Source organism: Eleutherodactylus coqui, chromosome 2, assembly GCF_035609145.1.
Source record: "Eleutherodactylus coqui strain aEleCoq1 chromosome 2, aEleCoq1.hap1, whole genome shotgun sequence".
In the NCBI taxonomy this organism is placed as follows: Eukaryota; Metazoa; Chordata; class Amphibia; order Anura; family Eleutherodactylidae; genus Eleutherodactylus; species Eleutherodactylus coqui.
The window spans coordinates 325,232,715-325,253,146 of NC_089838.1; the positions used below are offsets into that span (position 1 = coordinate 325,232,715).

Here is a 20,432-nt window from a genome sequence, read left to right on the forward strand (position 1 = left end):
GAATATTTTGTTTAGGTTTTTTTAAAAATTTGCATATCATTAACATGTCTATCAATTCTGTGATTTCCATGATTCCACGACTTTTCCTTCCTCGTGTTGCAATTTCAGTGTTGAGGAATATATTTAAGTAGGGAAAACTTGACTTAAAACACTGATACACAGTGTCTTACAGGAGCTGTACACTCGGCTATGCATTTTATATGGGTAAGCATGGTGACTCTTACATTTAGATCTGAGATCTAATGAAAGTGTATGCTGAGGCAACTGTATGATGCTCAGAGAGTATTGTGCACAGGTCCTAGAAATTAGAATAGGACCCCACCCCCACCCTCCTTCCATTGCACTAGCATTGCCTTATTTCCAATGTCAAATTGGGGGCCAGATCAGAATTGGAGAAATGCTTTAAATTAACATATCGACCAAAATGATGATTACAACCAAACTGTAAACCAATTTATGAATCTACTAAAAAAGCAATGACACTGAACTTTCACGAGAGGGATATGATTGTGAGACATGTGGAAGGTAGCTTTACACGAGGTAACTTGAATTGTAGATTTACTAGGATCATCCTAAAGATTAGCGAAAAGCTAAAGAGGTCAAACTGATTGTCTTACATTATACAGCAGACATATAGAAATATTCAAAAAATTCTGTGTACATTGAGTCTCCAAATTTAAGAGCAAATCAACTACAATACCTTACATATTAATACCTTAACCCTACAGGATGTAAGGTGACGTCATGGCTGCAGGGTACCTAACCTTATGTCATGTGGATAGCGCGAAATCAGAAGAGATCCCGCACCATCCGGCAGAGGTAGCCAGCTGTCACCAATAGCCGGCCTCCCACTGTAATAGCTGGAGTGCATAAGAGGAGCGTCCCCCGCTGTTAGCCCCTTAGACTCTGCGATCTATGTAGATTGCGGCATCTAAAGGGCTCACAGAGGGAGCGTGCTCCCTCTGTGACCTCATCGGACCCCCGTGATGTAATTGCCAAGGGCCGACGGGTTGCCATGGCAACAGGACGCCAGCTACAGGCATCCTGCTTGCCATTGCCTAGGATTGCTATTACAAGAGATAAGGCATTGCAGGACAGAAGTCCTGCAATAACTCACCATAGCGAGCATAGCTGTTATAGTTCAGGTACATAAACAGTGTAGAAAAAAAACTAAAGAAATAGGCCGCCTGCAGACGAGCGGGTCGGATCCGGCAGCGAGAAATCTCGCCGCGCGATCCGACCCCAGAGCCTGCAGGGGCGAGCGCGTACTCACCCGCGCCTGGCGGCCCCGGCTCTTTGATGTGCCGGCTGCCGCGCAGCCGGCGCATGCGCAGACCGGAGCCGGCGGCCAGGTGAGTGCGTGCTCCGCACAAAATTAGAACATGCCGCGGTTTGTTTGCCGCGCGAGATTTCGCGCGGCCAAACCGCGGCCGTCTGCATAGGAGTGCGTATTGTAATGCACTCCTATGCAGACTTTCAGCGGCGGAAATCCCGCGGGAAATCCCGCGGCGGGATTTCCGCTCGTCTGCAGGCGGCCATAGTGTAGAAAAACATTTTAAAATAATTAAACAAACACTTTTTTGCTCATTTTCCCTTACTTGTATTAAAAAAAGGTAAATATAAGAAAAGACTCCCATGTGTGGTATCACTGTGTCCGTAATGACCTGTATTATAATTTGAACATACTAATCATTCTGCACAGCTAAAACTATTGAAAAATGGAGGCAATATGCTTATTTTATTCATTTAACCTCCCGAAAAGCAATCAAAAAAGCCATATATACCCCAAAATGGTACAAATAAAAACTAAAACTTGTGACGCAAACAAACAAGCCCTCACATAGCTATGTCCATGCAAAACTAAAAAAGGTATTGCGACTGTGAATGCAACGATCCAAAAATAATTATAATATCCCAAAAAGGATTTTTTTATTGTGCAAAAGTGTAAAAACCTAAAAAAAATGATAAGGTTTTTGGTATCGTTGAAATCGTACCGACCCACAGAAGAAACATATTGTGTCATTTATGCTGTATAATTGAAGCTGTAAAAAAAATATTAAAAATTGGCAGAATTGATGACTTTTCTCTCCGTTCTGAAAAAAAATTATAAAAGTTTTACAATACTTTATATGCAGCCAAAAATGGTACCAATAAAAAATATAGTTTGCCACGCAAAAAAATGAGCTTTTGTTTGGCCATGTCGACGGAAAAAATAAAAAAGCTATGGCTCTTGAAAAGTGGAAATTAAAATCCCCCAAATCGTTTCATCCTTATGCCTAAAATAGGCCATGTCCTTAAGGGGTTAAAGATACTTCTACATGTGTTTACTAGGTGTTCAAAGAAACTGGATGAAACCAAGGCCTACTTAGTAGAAAAGCCTACTATAGGACTTAATGCTCTCAACCTTCCTGGAATGACTACTCTAATTACAAAAAGATTTGAAGACTAAGTCTTAGGACTTATTGTCTGTCTTGGTAAAAGTGGTCATTTCAGGGTTAAAAAGAGATCCCAATATAAAGCCGTTCTCTTGTATACAAATAAAACAATGTAATGGTTTTAGGAAAATGCTTTCAATATCATTAACTCTAGAAGATGCAGAAGATTACTCATTTACCTTGCAGAAAGTGTTCCTTGTTGCTGGCCTGAGATCGCCATTCTTCTCACCAGGAAACCTTTTCAACCACACCCAATCCCCCTGGGGAATGTTAAGAGATAAATAATGTCACTGGATTCAGTGGCACACATAGAAAAGGAGCCCCATAGAAAAAATCAGTGAGCCCCTTATTAAAGGGGTTGTCCCGCGCCGAAACGGGTTTTTTTTTTATTCAATAGGCCCCCCGTTCGGCGCGAGACAACCCCGATGCATGTGTTAAAAAAAACAAAACGGATAGTACTTACCCGAATCCCGGCGCTGCGGCGACTTCTTCCTTACCTTGCTAAGATGGCCATCGGGATCTTCACCCACGGTGGACCGCAGGTCTTCTCCCATGGTGCACCGTGGGCTCTGTGCGTTCCATTGCCGATTCCAGCCTCCTGATTGGCTGGAATCGGCACACGTGACGGGGCGGAGCTACGAGGAGCAGCTCTCCAGCACGAGCGGCCCCATTCACCAGGGAGAAGACCGGACTGCGCAAGCGCGTCTAATCGGGCGATTAGACGCTGAAATTAGACGGCTCCATGGCGACGGGACGCTAGCAACGGAACAGGTAAGTGAATAACTTCTGTATGGCTCATAATTAATGCACGATGTATATTACAAAGTGCATTAATATGGCCATACAGAAGTGTATAACCCCACTTGCTTTCGCGGGACAACCCCTTTAAGGTGTCGGAATTTGGCACTCAGAATAGAAGGGTCTGGTGCCTTTTTTCACTTGCATTCCTTTTCTATGACCATTTGTCAGGGGTTCTGACACGAATAATGTTTTTATGCTTTAACAGCCATTGTTCCCTGGTCTGCCTAATGGACACAAGGAACCCATGATTTTTGGCATGCTAAAGCATACAAACCTAATGTTTACCTTTTTGTGTTGTTGTGTAGCGGGGGTCATCTCCCAGCAGGCTTTGAGCTTCCTGTGACAAGCCAGGCCCCCCTCCGGGATTGTGTGCAGGTGCAGAAGGCAGGTGCCCTCTGACAGGAGTCAGGACGGGCCGCCTCTCCATTGCGCACTCGCAGATCACGGAGTGCAGCCAGGACGGACGGGCCGCCCACAGCAAGCACTGCTTGTGATGTGGCGCCCATCCGTATCCGTTCACTTCGGAAGTGGCTCACGGACGGAGCAGAGCAGGAAGTGGTCATTTTGACCGCTCTAGCTCTGCTTCAAGAAGCTCCAAACGAAGATGCCAGATGGAGGGGACATGCTTGAAGACCGGTCCTGGCCAGCCAAGGTAAGTAATTTTTTTTCTCATGTCAGAACCCCTTAAAACAACTTGCAGCACCCTTGTTTTTGAGAAATTAAGTTAATCTGGAGAAAGGAACTGCTTCTAGCCACCCAGTAGAAAAAGGGGTGGAACCAAACATCACTGGGTCCCCAAGCCTTACAGCAGATTCATGATCTGCCCCCATGGTATATATTTTCTTGACTGTAGTATTAGCCATGATGCACATCCATAAGCAAGAATCATCTACAGAACATTTGGACACAAGTTTTGATATATCGGATGAAGGATGCTTCTACAAAACATACCCACATGGATATGGCAACGAATACCGTAGCATTTAGAGTTTACAATGAATATCTGTCAAAGTCATGGGAGAACAGCAGAAAAAGGAGGGGTGGAGCAACCCCCAGTAAGAGGTGGGCAGATCCTTTTGTTGGAACTATTTTTGTTTCCCCGGTAAGGTTGAAGACTTGTAACAGGTGAAGCCACCCAAATCCCATCTAAACCTACAAGGAGGATGTGTATATGACCTAGGCAATTTTTAATTGTTTTATTGGCTTAGTCATATTAATCGCAAAGACATTTGACAAGTTCTCCCACTATTGACAAATCTGGTGCCTTCCAAATTTTAACTTTTTTAAAAATAATTATATTATTAACGAAAAAAAATTTCCATACAAAGAAATTATATTTAAACAAATACAAGGAGGTACACCTCCATTACCGGGTATACAATTGTCATTGATATATTAGTTGCAAGACAGACCTCAAATTTTTGTAATCTAGGGGGAGATAGCTATGCATACATCTCCAGTGGGGATTATTCGGCGCAGGAGGGCATTTCCGCACCCAGACCCGGTCCGACCCACACATCTGGATCTCCTCCATTGCACATTTTCCACCCCTACAGACCCCAATCATGAAGAGTTTGCCACCATATAGTCCAACCATGTTGCCTAAGAAGACGTCCATGAGGACTTAGTGACATATCTGCGAGAATAAATTTCTTCTAAATGATAAGTTTGATTCACCGGGTTTCTCACCTCAAGAATAGAGGGAGCTTCCTTTGATCTCCAATATCTAGCGATTGTTAATCATGACGCAAGAATGATGTGGAGGTGAGAACCGAGTAAAAAGGGGACAATTTGTTCGTATTTAAGAAACAAAGGGCCAGTACCGGATCCGGGCATACAAATTGGTGTGACACGGAATAGATAAAATCGAAAACTGTATTCCAAAAGGAGCGTATAACCGGGCACGACCACCACTTGTGGAAGTAAGTACCCTTCGCACTGCACCCCCTCCAGCATGTCTCAGATACATCTTTATTCATTCTAGACAACCTTGCTGGTGTCAAATACCAGCGTAGAAATATCTTCTGGGAGGATTCCCAGTGGGCAATGCCATGCGATATCTTCTTGGTCCAGGCGAGGGCCCAGTTCCACTCCCCTAAACTAAATTGTCGTTTGAAGTCTAACTCCTATAACGTCATATGTGCAGACTTAGGGCTCCCACCCACTGGCGTTTTTTTCTCCACTGCGATGCATTTCTAAAGTTAAAGTCTCGCATCGCAGTGCGAGAAAAATGCTGGCAGATACCCAAAAAAAAAAAAAATTGCTGGGATATCGCTGCGACATCGCCAGTCTTTTCAATGGGGGCAGCGGCAGCAGCGCTAGCCCCATTGAAAAGATATGGAGAATGCCGCGGACTTCTGCCACAGCTGTGACAGCTGTGGCAGGAGTTTCCTTCATCCCCGCGGCATGCTATCCCTGGCATGCTATCCCATTGCTTTCAATGAATGAATAGCTAAGAGCTATCTGCCATTGGCTAAGTGCTCAGCCAATAGCTAAGCACTAGCTGCTATTGGCTGAGCCCTCAGCCAATCCGCACAGCCCTTTCAGGAGGCGGGGATTTTTAAATCCCCGTCTGCTGAAAGAGCTCAGTAGCAGTGCTGGGGAGCCAGCCGGAGGACGCGGCTGACAGCAGGAGAGGTGAGTAACTTTTTTATTATTTTTTTAACCACTTTCTGATGATTATCGGGGAAGGGCTTATATTTCAAGCCCTTCTCCGATAATCATTCTGCGGGGCTTGTCAGAAACAACTGCTTTCAATGGGATTGGCAGCAGTGCTGATCCCATTGAAAGCAATGGGATAGCATGCCGGGGATAGCATGCCGCGGGGATGAAGGAAACTCCTGCCACAGCTGTCACAGCTGTGGCAGAAGTCCGCGGCATTCTCCTTATCTTTTCAATGGGCCTAGCGCTGCTGCCGCTGGCCCCATTGAGAAGACTGGCGATGTGGCAGCGATATCCCAGCGATTTTCTTACACTGCTCGGCGAGCGTTTTCACTTACTCTCGCAGCGCAGTGGAGAAAAAAAACGCCAGTGGGTGGGAGCCCTTAGACTGTGTCCTGAGAGAACGAGTCCTCATAGAACGTGGATATATCACCAGAGACACTCGAAGGGAGTGAAAAGAAAGTGAAGACCGCTTTAGGAAACAATGGCCTGTGAATGTCTAGAGTTTGTAAGGCATATCTCAGTCTCAATTGGGCAAAACCCAATCTACTAGGGAGTTTAAATAACCCCCCAGTGTTGGGAAATCCATTACAACCCCCTCTTTACATAGATCACCTATTCTTTTAATGCGGAGGGTCTCCCACCTCCCAAAATCAGAGTCCGAGAGTATGGAGGAGAGAAATCTCAAAGGAAGGACCATGATCGGGACCTTCGCAGAAGCCGAGGAGGTCAGTTGATTCCAGATCTGGACCAAGACTTAAAGGCTTGAAAGAGCATGTGTTGGCAGGGAAGGTGGCTTAGCTCCTAGAAGGGTAATCAGGGGGGCACCCAGGGCCGCCATCTCTATAGAGGTTCATTTTTTGTGTGATGGGGTAACCCACCATTGTTTAATTTGGTCTAATGTGGCTGCAGCAAAATACCGTTTGATGTCGGGTGCTCTCATGCCTCCTAACTCATATGGTCTTGCCAAGGTGGAAAATTTAATTCTGGCATGAACTCGCCCCCCTCCCCCCCCCCAAATAAATTGGTTGATAATAAATTGGAGCTTAGAAAGGAAGTGTGTTGTAATTGGGATCGCTACTGTTCTAAAGATATACAGAATTTGTGGTAAGATCATATGAACAGCTGCAATTCTGCCTGCCCAAGATATGAAAGGTTTGTGGAAATTACTTAAGATTTGTGGGATATGATTAAGAAGTAGTGAGTAGATTTTTGCAATGGTAAGGGAACTAGGGTATGCTATATTGATGCCTAAGTACGGTATAAAGTGCTCATTCCAGGTGAAAGGAAATTAATCCTTTATAGTTTGTTCTGTTTTGGCATCTAGACCAATATTTAGCATCTGTGATTTTGTATTGTTCACCTTGTAATATTAAACCTCACCAAAGGGGATTAGGGTAGATTGGGCCTGTGCAAGTGTGGTGATAGGGTTAGTAATTGCTAATATACCATCGTCTGCGTATAAACCTATCTTATGTTCTTGAAAGGCTATTTTAATTCCTCTAATATTTTGGTTACACCTGATCTGGTCCGCCCATGGCTCCATGAGCAGAGCAAATATTAGGGGTGAAAGGGGGCACCCTTGCCTTGTGCCATTAGAGATAGCAAATGAGGGGGACAAACATCCCAATGAGAAGACTCTCGCGGAAGGCGCCGAGTACAGGGACATAATCGCTGCTTTGAGAAATCAAACCTCACCACAATAGCCTTCAGGAATCCCCAATGGATCCGATTGAACACTTTCTCTGTATCCAGCACCAGGAGCAGAGTATGGATTCCATTCCTCTCCGCTATCCTGACAAGGTTCAGAAACCTCCGGGTACCATCAGGGGCCTGTCTCTGGGGGATAAATCCCACTTGATCTGTTGCTGCTAATGAGGGAAGGACCGAAAACACCATTACACCTCGGAGCTTTGCTTAGATTTTGACGTCAGTGTTCAACAGGGAGATGGGGCGAAAATTGGCTGGAGATGTATTCTCCTTTCCTGGTGTAGGTATCACAACGATCTTCTAGCATCTCAGGTGCGAAGGAGCCATTAATTATCGCCCCATTGAACACAGACGCCAAATGAGGGGCAAGCAAAAAAAGCATGCTTTCTGTAGTAGCCATTTGAGAAGCCATCTGGACCCGGTGTCTTATGGGACATCAGTAATTCAATCATGTCCAGGACTTCATGTGAAGTGATTGGTACTGAGAGTGTGGCTGGCTACTTGTTCGGGAGATAGGCTGGGAAGGTTGATATTTTGTAGGAAGGTTGATATTTTGTAGGAAACTCTGTATTTCCTCATCCCGAGGGTGATATATATTTTGGTTAGTCTTTAGATTATACAATCTTTTGGGGGATGTGTAATTTTTTTGCCGTCCGAGTCCAAAAGGAATCTAATTCTCTTTTTGGCTCCAAGGCCTTTAAGTTGTTTTGCCAATAGTACTCATAGATTTTGAAGTTTTGCTTGTAATTTAAAAAGCTCTTCTGTTTTTTTGTGGCGACAGGTCGGCTTTGTTTAGGGAGTCCAAATTTTAACTTTAAAAGCATTAGATCTTAAAAGCAAGTATTTCATAGAATAAAAACAAGCCCAGTGTAAATTAGGCTTTATCCTATGAGAAAATCCAGTTCAATGAGAAGCTCAGTGATGCAGATAAATTAATAATTCCATCATTTGGAGAAATATCAAATTGCACAGTAATTACAGGGTGGTCTTAATGTAGGCACCACCACGATGATCAATGCTTACCTCGTAGACCGCCACATTTGTTGTATATGGAGTAGCTGCTCCAATGCTTTTCCCAGATAAGGAATGACGTGGGCTCTTACTGTCACAGAAACTTTTTCCCAGTAAACTGGACCTGCTATCATCACCCAATTTCTGTAAAGAAATAGGAGGCCTAGGTTAATATTTTGCTTGCCTCTTGTTACCTTTCCTCTACCATCGACCCAGTTCTCACCTTTTTGCTTTGGGTGTAGATAAAAACTAAGTCGTCCATAGTGAGAATAATTTTATTAGGACCTTTCAGGAGTTTAGCATGCTGAAGTCTTCTCCTGCATGGAGAGAGAATGGTTTTAGCTAAAGACTTCATACTGAGATTAGTCATCTGTAGTTAAGATCACTGTGCCATCGTTACTCCAGTGGTAGTAATTGATGGGAAAATCTTCAATATCCAAGCTGTGATATTGTACAGCAACATTGAGTTGTGGTACGTCAATATGCTAACATTTCATCCCAATAGGCTAAAGGAGTTGTTTATACAATAACCACTTTTTAGAAGCAAACTTGCCTAGGCAATCACCTGAAATATTCATGATATTGCATTTTCATAGACATAGATGTTAAAAAAGTTACAATAATAAACAGAATAAAAAATACAGAATAAAATAAAAAAAAATATATAAAATTTTTAAAAATGACCCACGCCCAAGTCAAAAAATCATAGAGTTGGAAAGGAACTTCAGAGTCATTGGGTCCAACTCCCTGCGGGAAAAAAATGCTTCGCTGTGAACAGGATTTGAACCTGTGCGGGGAAACCCCATTGGATTTCAAGTCCAACGCCTTAACCACTCGGCCATCACAGCTGCATTTCCAGTTGCTCATTGGATTTCTTTTGGAAACTGTAGTTTTGGGGCTTGTCTAAAATATGGGCTTGGGCTAAGTGTCTATTTCTATGCTGTAATGCACAGTAATGGGAAAGATCTATTGTTTAAGCTAGTTGGCTTACAGGAAAAGTTGTAATGTGTGGTTCAAAAGAGGAGAAGGTAAACGGCCAGCTTCCTGGGATACAACAAGTAGCAGTTTTCAAAGGCATTTCTAACATTTGATATTGTGATATGAAGCAACGTAAAGTCAATGACCTAACTGATCAGTAGAGATGAGCGAACGTACTCGGTAAGGCCGATTTCGCAATCGAGCACCGCGATTTTCGAGTACTTTACTACTCGGGTGAAAAGATTTGGGGGTCGCCGGGGGGCGTGGCGGGGCGTGGCGTGGTGGAGCGGGGGGGGGGGGGGGGTAGCAGCGCGGAACAGGTGGGAGCTCTTTCTCCCTCTCCCCCCCACTCCCCTCTGCAACCCCCTGCTCACCCCCAGCGCCCCCCGAATCTTTTCACCCGAGTAGTGAAGTACTCGAAAATCGCGGTGCTCGATTGCGAAAATCGGCCTTACCGAGTACGTTCGCTCATCTCTACTGATCAGGTGATTTTTTAAATTTATTTCTCCTCACAACCTTAGTTTTCATTAGTGAAGTATCACCTTTTTATAACTAATAGACTCTCTTGTGAACCTTAATTGGTAACTCCACTTTTCTATGCATTTATAGAAACCACTACACTTTAGTGGACATTTTTTAGAAAGTACAATTTTTAGGGCTTGCTTGAAATATGGGGCTGGGCTAGGTACAACCGAAGACCAAAGCCAGTTGACATGCTGACAAAACCAGAAGACCAAAGCCGGTTGACATGCTGACAGAGAGAGCTCCATTTAGCAATTTCTGAAAGCGAGGAAAGAAAAATCCAATCTACTGGGACATAGAGTGATATTCTTTGATTTTTTTATACCGTTTTGATTGAGCAATATGAAAGGGGAAAAACAGTTTTATGGCAGTTTTGTATATTTATATTTTATATATATAAAATGCTACGCTGTGAACAGGATTTGAACCTGTGCGGGGAAACCCCATTGGATTTCGAGTCCAACGCCTTAACCTCTCGGCCATCACAGCCCTACTGTTCTCCTCTTTGCCCTGTAATCTGAGACTATACAAATTATATATCAACATATTTTTTAAAAATGGCAGACTCCTTTCTGTACGTTATTTTAATGTAAGTATAGTTTTAAAAATAAAGAACCATGAATTCAAAAAATGTTATATTTTGTAAAGATTACACCTAATAAAACAAAAAAGTGGGAAGATTCAGTGAAGTAAAGGTATTAAAAAGTAGCCCTACCCGTCACGAAAGTAAAGAAAATGCAGCAAATAATTTTGAAGGGCCAGAAAAAAATGGAGTTGTAAAACCACCACATGGGTAAAAAGTGTCAGATCACTGGTAACTATAGAGGATGCAGGGGATGCAGTTGCACCCGGGCCCAGGAACCTTAGGGGGCCCATAAGGCCTCTCCTCTCCATATAGGGAGCCCAGTACTATGAATAAAGCATTATAGTTGGGGGCCCCGTTACAGGTTTTGCATTGGGGCCCAGAAGCTTCAAGTTATGTCTCTGTGTCAGATCCTTTAGGACAAAAACACTCTGGTCTTTATGGTGTGAAAAAGAGATACTTCTACTCTAAAAGACTTAGTACAACCATGAACATGTCCACTATTTATACATTTCACAGATTTTTAGGGGAAATGTAGTATTAGCTGATTCAAATAAATAATTAGTAGTAATATATGATCACGGCAAGTCACTCATCTGCTAAAACAGGGGGCCCCCGAACAAGAACCTCCCTCTATGATGTTCTAATAGATGCAACCCCATTAAGTAGCCATTTAGTCATAGTAATTACAGTAATAGAGTCTCTGGAAATACCTTTTTTTAGAAAAAAGAAAAAAAGGAACGTTTATTGGGCACTTAATATAACATCATACAAAAACAAAAGAATGACATTAGCAATATTTACAATATTAGGTCATCATAGTTTCCCCACTCCTTTCCAATCAATTAAGCCCTCTTATTTTCCATCCTTTACCCTTCCATCCCCACTCCACCCCATAAAAAAAACAAAAAAAACATGAACTGTGGTCTTCACAACGAAGGAGACCAAGACTCCCAATTTGGGGGACTGCAACAAATAAAGCAACAACTGTACCCACAGCGCAACCACCAATATTGTGTATTATCCATGCAAGTTGTGATAGCTAAAGCGGGAGTGACCTTTGGATTTTTCAAAAAAAAAGGAATTAGTCAAATGTATCTATTGCAGTATTGGGGCAGTCAACCCACACACCCCATATCTTACTGAATTTGACAGGGCAACCTCTGGCTTTTTCGTCAATTCATATAGTGGAGTTACACCGTTTATCTCGCGTAGCCAAGCGGCTCTAGTAGTTTTTTGGGGGATGTTTCTAATTTAGCGATATGACTTTTTTAGCGTAGAAAAAGAACAATTTGTACAGGGTGCATGCTGTCGCATCAACCGTAATGTCCTCCATAAGGCCAAAGAGGAAGACCTTAGGGTGGGGTAGACGTGGGGTTTCCAGGTGAGTCTCCATAAACTCAAGAATATCCCAACAGTGAGTTTGCAGAACATGACATGCCCAGAACATATGCATGATTGTACCTGTACTCATCAAACCTCTTGGACGGACTACACAAAGAGATAAGCCCATTGCATATAAATGGGTAAGCGTATAATAAATTCTATGAAGGAACTTAACTTGTATTATTTGTCACTAGCGCTTATTAAGGAAGGCCCAGAGCTGTCCAAAGGCCACTCCAGTCATCCGAGTCCAGGTCTGGTATGTCCAAGCCCTATTTCTCAAGGGTCCTGGCTCCCAGTAAAGCTAGGCTATGTGTCAGCTGTCTATAGAAACTGGAGAATGACTTTAGGAGATTCGCCGTCTGCGCCAACTCTTCCAACCAAGTCAAGGTGAGGGGAATATTCAGGCCCTCAAATTGAGCTCTGAGGGCATGACAGACTTGGAAATATCTAAAGATGAAGCTCTCCGTAAATATCTTCAGTGGTTCCTTTTTTAGTCAGGGTGCAACAACATCCCTGAAATGGTTACCTTCCTTCTCCCAATGCTTTTGGCAGGTAATAAGAAATACATAACTGCTGACAGTCTGCCAGTGAGTACAGGAAAAAAATGCAGCACCTTATTTAAAGAAACGCTGAAGTTTTTAATCCCCTAAACACCACACAATTCATCTCCTGTAAACTGGATGGATCACCGGCTAGACACAGGGTATAGCACAAAGGAAAAGACGGAGGCCTAAAAAATGGCAAACTAGTTCTACTGTAGAGGGGCTGCTGTTCCTTTTATTGGAGTTTATATTCTACTATCATATTTTGTTGACGATAGCGCTGTGGCTTTATTGACAAACCAGGTACTGGCCCTTTAAATAACAGATGTGTGGTAACGCAGTCAGCGGAAACAGGAAATAGCCTATAGCCAATCGTAAAGGAGCATGAAAAGCATGAGAAAAGAGACAGTTTTGAAAGAACGCTGTGCCCCATTACTACTTTGTACTTTACTCTGGAACTCTGTTCGGGCCGAACCCTCTCAGAGGGAGCATCACTTGCCCAACTGGCTATCTGCTGACCGTGGAAACACTGCTTGTGTTCCCGCATATCTCTGACTGAGACACACTGAAGACTGTGTTTATTTACATGTGTTCTAACAAACATTCTTTCCACGCTCCGGAACTCTGCCAGTATGTGGCCGCACCCAATTATAACTTTAGGTCCATTACCTGGTGGGCCACTTTAGCTCCAGCCTATCCACCACCAGTTGCTTAGCTGGCATGGATCCCAACCACCCACCCAGCCAAACCCTACACTTCACTGACTGCAGAAACCGGCACATGGCCATACCGTCTTTAAACAAGACACATGTACAGCCAATACTAGGCAACATTGGTATCTTCCTGTGGGGTGATTGCAGAATGGCCATGACTACTTGGCACCGGCCAACTGCCAGGGTGTTGTATCATGAAGGACCTGATGTTTCTCTGGTTTCCTGCCTGCTGTATTCGAAGGGCCCGTAGCCCACCCCACAGATGGCTCAGTATTGTTCTGCATCCCCCCTTACCGCCCTGTCTCAGCAAGCTCCATTCATCTCAATACTGCACCAACACAGCAGGGCAGAGACTGGATTATTATGTTAATATGTTCATTAGCATTTCAGCATTGTCTGTTGGTGTTGGATATACAAGTCCTCCCATGGATACAAAAACACAGATAGAGGCCAATATGAGTCCATACCTTATGTAGCAAGTGAGCGAAGCTCCAGTAAGCAGCAAGCTGGTGATGAGTATGAACATTATCACAACGAATGCAGGTTCCACACCTGTAAATGAAATCAGGACTCGTGAACCCTCAGGACAATCATACACGAAATGCACTATATGGGCAGTCAGGGCCCTTTTACACGGACTGATAAATCATTCAGATTCTTGCATCCAGCGGGAATCTGCATGGTTGTCGCTCAGTGTAAACGCTGCCCCGACGGAATGATGAATGGGAAAGCAGTCGCTTCTTGTTCATCGTTCAGTTTCTTCATGCAGAAAACTGACCGACAGATCGGCCCTCGTAAACAGGCAGTCGTTCAATAATGAATGACTTCCTGCCTACTGTGAATGAGGCCTCTTATTCATGGGTGATTGCGATATTGGCGTGAGAAAATCGGGGCGATATTACAGCTTTGTTCCTGCGATTTTGTAGGGTCAGCGATGCTTTTTATTGAGAATAACCTCGTATCGCATCGCAGCCACCCGCGATAAAATCAGGCCATTTTTTTATTATGAAAGTCAATAAGAGTTTCTAATGTTAAAATCGTATCGCATTGCAGTAAAATCACCAGTTCGTGTGATGCGATCCGCTAAACAAGGAGGCTCCATAGGGAAAGATGGGAGATTTAAAAAAAAAAAAAAAATAATAATCACACATCGCAGAAAGATAGAGCATGCCGCGTTTTTATTTTTAAACTGATTTTTGTAACTTTTTTTTTACCATCTATGTCCCCCATTACATCCTATATGACCTCTGGGGGACATTCGCACTGTATTTTTTTCTTTATTTCACACTTTTCCACTGTAGCTGGAGCATCTATAGAAGCCCCAGTTGCAGTATAAAACATCCCTTCACATTGACAGCAGTTAATGTCAGAGCTGGGCTGGGGTCTGCTAAGACTCCGCAGCTTTGACATGCCGAGGGTCACCGGTGATCACATGATCGCTGAATCCTGTGCAGGAAATGGCAGTGCTACTTCGGCATTCGCTACATAGCGCTCATTGAGCACTATATAGCTTGTAAAGGAGAAGGCATAGGTGGTTAAAGAATGCTTCTGTCTTCTCCTTCGGGCATTCAGCTAAGAGATACAGCTAAGAACCTGCCCTGCCCTTGCTAGATTGCGGGAGCTTTAATACCACACCATATATTTACTATCAACTGGGATTAAAGCCCAGGACCAAGCTCCATATATTTACAGCACTTGGTCCTTAATGGGTTAATATATGGCGTGATTCAATAGACCGAGCCACCCAGAATATCTTTTGTAGGGAAACAGATACAAGTCGGAAACATTTTGGAACACAAAAATGGGCAAGGAAAAAGGTTTTGACACTCTGGTGGTGCCTGTTGGCCATCTTGGTGGCAGTCATCTTGAATTCAGCCCAAATAAATTCAATGTCAAGGGAATCATGGGATACATGATTTAAAGTGACTGTCTGGTACTGGACAAATAAAGATAGCCGCAACGCTTTTCTGACTACCTGATTCACACTGTGTATTAGTAGTGCATCATTAGGCCGGGCTTAAATGGGAGGACCCGATTCCTCATACGGCCGGTGACCCTGTGTACTAGAAATGAGCGAGCACGCTCGGTAAGGTCAGTTACTCGAACGAGCCTCGCTCATCTCAAGTAACTGCCTTCTCTGAGCATGCTCGGGGGGGCAGCAGGGGTCGGGGAGAGTGGAGGGAGAGTGAGAGAGATCTCTCCCCCCCCCCCCCCCCGCTACCCCTTGCCGCCTGCCACTCACCCCTGCGCCTCCCCCCCGAGCATGCTCGGAGGAGAAGGCAGTTACTTGAGATGAATGAGGCTAGCTCGAGTAACTGACCTTACCGAGCATGCTCGCTTATCTCTACTGTGTACCCATTTCCATTGTATTGCGAATGACGATGGCGGCTCGCCGGTGGTTATGCGCAGCACAGGTTTTTTCCTTTTATTTATATTTCTCGAACCGTCAGTTAGTGATGACGTGGGTAGCAGAAGCCCTCCTGCAGGTCGGATGGCCTCCATTGACTTCAATGGAGGCAATCCACGTGGATTCCTCAGCAAAATAGAGCATGCCGTGATTTTTCTTCTGCTCACGGAATACGCAATTCGTGTCCAAAAGTTTGAATGAAAAAGCGAAAATGCATGACTTTCAATTTCCGCATTTTACCGTGGAAGGTGATCGCGGAATCCGCAACCCAAATCTACCCATGTGAGCCCAGCCTTAGTCTAAGATACTACATGTTGCTTTAATTGGCCAGTGCTGTCCATGTGTCTTAGACTACTGATGAATGCTAACGCAGAGCATGCATCAGGTAGTTAGAAAAGAAATTGATAGATGCAGACTTTTTTTTGCGATACCCGCAACAAATTTTCGAGTTATGGATGATGTCATGTTGAGTATTAAGTTGCTATGTTGAATTATGTGGTATGTAAAACACTAATCACATGCATTTTCAGGTGCCAGGAGATGCCGTTAAGAATCCAGGACAGAATTGAGACCTTCCTGACAGTTGGTAACAGAAGTTCATGTGAGGTGGCAGAGGCCTTCAATCAGGAACACCCAGGAGGCCAGCCAATGAGTGCACAAAGCACAAACTGTCAGGAAACTGATTCAGAAGTTCAGGAAAATGGGTAGTGTCCTGGACAAAGTGAGAACTTTCTACAAACAGTCTACAGAAAAGCACCAGGACACGGGCGTTGAAGCATGGTGTGAATCAGGTTCTCCAGTTTCCAGTTTCCTGACAGTTCGTGCACTCCTTGTCTTCCTAGGTGTTCTTAATTGAAAGCCTCGGCCACCTCATGTGAACTTCTGTTACCAATCATCAGGATGATCTCAGTGCTGTCCTGGATTGTTGAGAGATTGTGTCCTCAGGTTCATCGGACAGGGATGCCGGTTGCTCCTGTGGACATTTTGTTCTGAAATCCTAGTTAATGGGGCTGGCCGTGCTGTTCTCGCCCCGCCTGCTGCATGCAAACACCTCTGAATCAAACTTTATGGTGCAGTTATTCTGAAACACCTGAGTGTATGAAACACTGAAGCCTTTCAGAATAAAACTGGTACCTAGAAAGACATATGATTGCGGTTTGCCATACCACATAATTCAACATAACTTTATTAATACTCAACATGGCATCATCCAAAACTTACAAATGGTTGCAGATATTTAAAAAATAACTGCACGTATCAATTTATGATTAAATCCTACCCTTAAATTATGTATCCCATGATCCCCTTTCCATTGAAGCTTCTTGGGTTGAATTCAAGATGGCCGACAGGCACCACTATAGTACCTAAAAGTTTTCCCTCACCCATCTAAGGGCTCCTTCAGATGACTGCATTCGCATGCATATTTGCTTGCGCAAAATTTGCCCCTGCAATATGAAGAGAATAGTATTGTACTGATTTCAATGAAGTCTATGGGAGGTGCGTAAATGCTTGCACAAAACTCAGGAACATAGTTACAGGGAGTGCAGAGGTAGCAGTTACACATGGTCCCTGGTGTCCAAGGAGGCCGAAAGTCCCCCCTGTCATATGAAAAGAGACCAGTATTGTAAATGGCACATGGTAAATGGGGGCACAGTTACAGATTATGCATTGAGGTCTAATCTCTGATGTAACATATTGGTCCTTAGTGCTGATAAGTATTAATAACATTGGAATAAAGTTATATTTTGAAAATATTGGCATAATGTACAAAATTAGTACAAAAATGACTTCCAAGGATTGGGTTTCTGGATGTATGGGAGGGTCACCTTAAAACTTTACAATTAATAGTAAGTTACACAATGGAATACCTCCAATGCAGATTGAACTTCGATCAAACCAACAGTCAGAGTCGGTGCCAGGATGATGATTGAATGGAAAATGAACTTTCTTCAAGAAATGTAGGTCTCCAGTGGCTGCATTAACAGTGTATACAGGGGTAAGTAATCTGTTCTCTCCATTTGTATCCAGAATGACATATGGTACTTGGGAGTCCCCATCTTCATCCAAATTTACCGGGTAGCCAAAACCTTCTACCTGTAAGTTTCCAACATGTCGTACAATGGATGTAGCTGTTGCTTTCTGTCCTGCTCGATAAGTCTTATCAATGGCTCTGGCCATAAGGTAAACAGAGTTGTAGATGGTTGCAAAGAGTGGTGACACCTAGAGGTAAACATAAAACGTGAATATAAATTAATATGCGATAGTGAAGTTAGATCAACTTTAGTGCTATTGACCTAGAAGCAGGTATGAATTACCTCCATTGGATCAAGATCTTGTGGGACTTCATTATTGGTCTTTGCATCTTGAAAAGTATCATAAAAGTTGCCATGCTGAGAGGTGATGGTGACAGTAAGGACAGCATCGTATGCACGTCGTAGTGTAGTATTGTTGGTGAAGACAGGGAAAGGGCGGTCATATGGAAGACTATACAGAAGAGTGTCATAGGGAATGAAAACTGTTGAACCATCTGTCATGCGGAGTTCATGAGCTATTTCTAGAAGATGACGTTGCTCCTCTCCACCAATTAAGACAGAGTGCATGCACATGACCACCACTACGGAAGATGAAAGAGATTATTTTACTATTTTTAAACTATTTCATTGTCTTGTTTTTTTAAGTATCTTAGAGGGACTTTGCTACAATTCTTCTTAGAACTTAAGTATTTTATAGTACCAGGACACCAACTAACATATACCAAAGATTTCTGGCCCAGAATGTATTGGATAACATAAGAAGATGGACTAAAGGAGCCGCAGACCAAAAGATATATATGTAAATAAAGCAACTCACCTCTCACTCTTCCTCGTCTCTTTATCCTCTTTAGTGCTTCCCTTGCTCCATGTATCCCTTCTTCCATAGTAACAACTGGTCCGACTGGAAGGCCCCAGTTACGTAGAGCATCAGCTAGCTCCTTGCCAGCACCAACCCAATGCTCTTGTGGGGCCATCACCACAGCTACACCAGCCCACTGAAAGAAGCTTAACACAGCATAAATAATGTGAACTGGATGTGGAAGAGGACTTAAAACTCCAAGGCAAGACCAAGAAAACATTGGTTTATTCCAACCTTTTGCAAGTAGGCTTGCAGCAGAACAATAGGCAGGGTTGGCTGGTCCAACGAAAGCAGCCACTGAATGTTCCATAAGAGCAAATGCTGCAAATGCACGGGGTGCAGAACATCCTTGGGTCAATAATACATGGTCAAACCAAATACCAGATGCAATTCTATGGTCTGAATTTAAGTCAGAGATTGCCAGGCGAGCTGCTACATCAGGAAGAGCCTTTGCTATTAATGGATCGCATGTCCAAGGACCCACTAAGCCAATTCGATAGGTAGCTGTCCAAATTTTGTTTGGTAGAATGATTAAAATTAGAAAATGTAAGGCTGTTGAAGATGATAAGGTCCATCTTGGGTGGTTTGAAAGGAAAAGTAAAGATCTTGGACGAGGCATGATGTCAACACAATCTCAAAGATGATTAGAAGTCATCGTGCAGGTTGATGGGTTGATTCTTGGCTATTAGTGTCAAATTTTGACAGATGAGAGATTAGAAAGCGTCAAGTAAAAACATAAAGAATGACAAGTTTTAAAACAGAGTAGTAGAAATCTTTAAGATTTAGAAATTAATGCCTCATGTCTAGATCTGGGGATTTTCTTTAGAGAAGCTACAGAGAAGTCGAGAAGGATTTGGACAACCTTAGAGTTATTTCTTTAAGAGTAGTAAATACGTAAACCTTACTGGGCATGTACGGTACTGCAAGTGAAATCCCTATATGATTATGCTAAAATCATTCTTGTATTATGAAATACTGAAACCTCTCCACAAAAAGGAAGAGCACCTCTTAACCCAGATTAGATTTCCTTAACAGATTTTCAGCTTTATGATATACGAAGCATCCTAAACATTTTCTTAGCAAGTATCACGTCTGTAGACCATTTTCCTCTGCAATTTTGAGTTGTCAACTCAGAGTTAATTGTATATAAACTTGATTTATTGGGACTGTTTTTCTTTTCATATATAAACTAAATGTAATTCTAGCTCAATTATAAATCATTATTCAAATACATTTCAATTCTACCAAATTACAGAAGATCCTTCATCTTCAAAAATACTCTAGAAACATTTTCCAGACGTACACGTAGGAGTGAATATCTGCGACACTAACCTGAACATCCTGGGTTTTGACCTGAAACTTTTACATGATTGATTTCCTTCAGTTCTTTGGTCAATGGACGTTTCCTAGAGATTCAGATATCCGTAAAGCAACGAGAAGATGGAGCGAGCCAGAGAGACACCTAATCCTGATCTTTAATCTGCTTTTTTTCCCTGACCCTATCTTCTACTTATTGGACGGTTCCTTTTCTTCTCTCTCCTCCTCCTAATCTCTCCTATTTCTCCATCCGCTGTCACATTCTCTAGTTCGTCTACTAACTTGTTCAAATGTCTGTTATTTTTCATTGCCTTTAAACTTCACTATGACTATCATCTTCGGATATCGTAAAATGTGGCATTCGGAGTTCCTCACCAAATGTGAATCAAAAAAAATTAGTTGAGTCTCGTAATGTATCCTCTCTCAACCACGCATGGACATTTTCCCATCGTCTACGGGTCTAATATCTGAAAA

General features: G+C 43.1%; 1 protein-coding gene and 2 non-coding genes across 3 annotated transcripts in view; all 3 read right to left on the reverse strand.

The window, feature by feature from the left end:
- GUCY2D (guanylate cyclase 2D, retinal) overlaps positions 1-19,260 on the reverse strand; it is a 46,879-nt gene extending 27,619 nt beyond the window's left edge. The window contains exons 1-7 of the mRNA XM_066590084.1: positions 18,600-19,260; positions 18,065-18,363; positions 17,618-17,969; positions 13,810-13,894; positions 8,842-8,935; positions 8,631-8,762; positions 2,615-2,695 (exon numbers count right to left, since the gene is read on the reverse strand). Coding sequence (XP_066446181.1) covers positions 2,615-2,695; positions 8,631-8,762; positions 8,842-8,935; positions 13,810-13,894; positions 17,618-17,969; positions 18,065-18,363; positions 18,600-19,260 — 1,704 coding nt within the window. The remainder of the gene's footprint in view (positions 1-2,614; positions 2,696-8,630; positions 8,763-8,841; positions 8,936-13,809; positions 13,895-17,617; positions 17,970-18,064; positions 18,364-18,599) is intronic.
- On the reverse strand, positions 9,385-9,466 carry TRNAS-UGA (transfer RNA serine (anticodon UGA)). The gene has a single exon. It is a non-coding gene; the product is annotated as a tRNA-Ser (tRNA).
- TRNAS-CGA (transfer RNA serine (anticodon CGA)) lies at positions 10,526-10,607 on the reverse strand. The gene has a single exon. It is a non-coding gene; the product is annotated as a tRNA-Ser (tRNA).
- Positions 19,261-20,432: the final 1,172 nt, after the last annotated feature.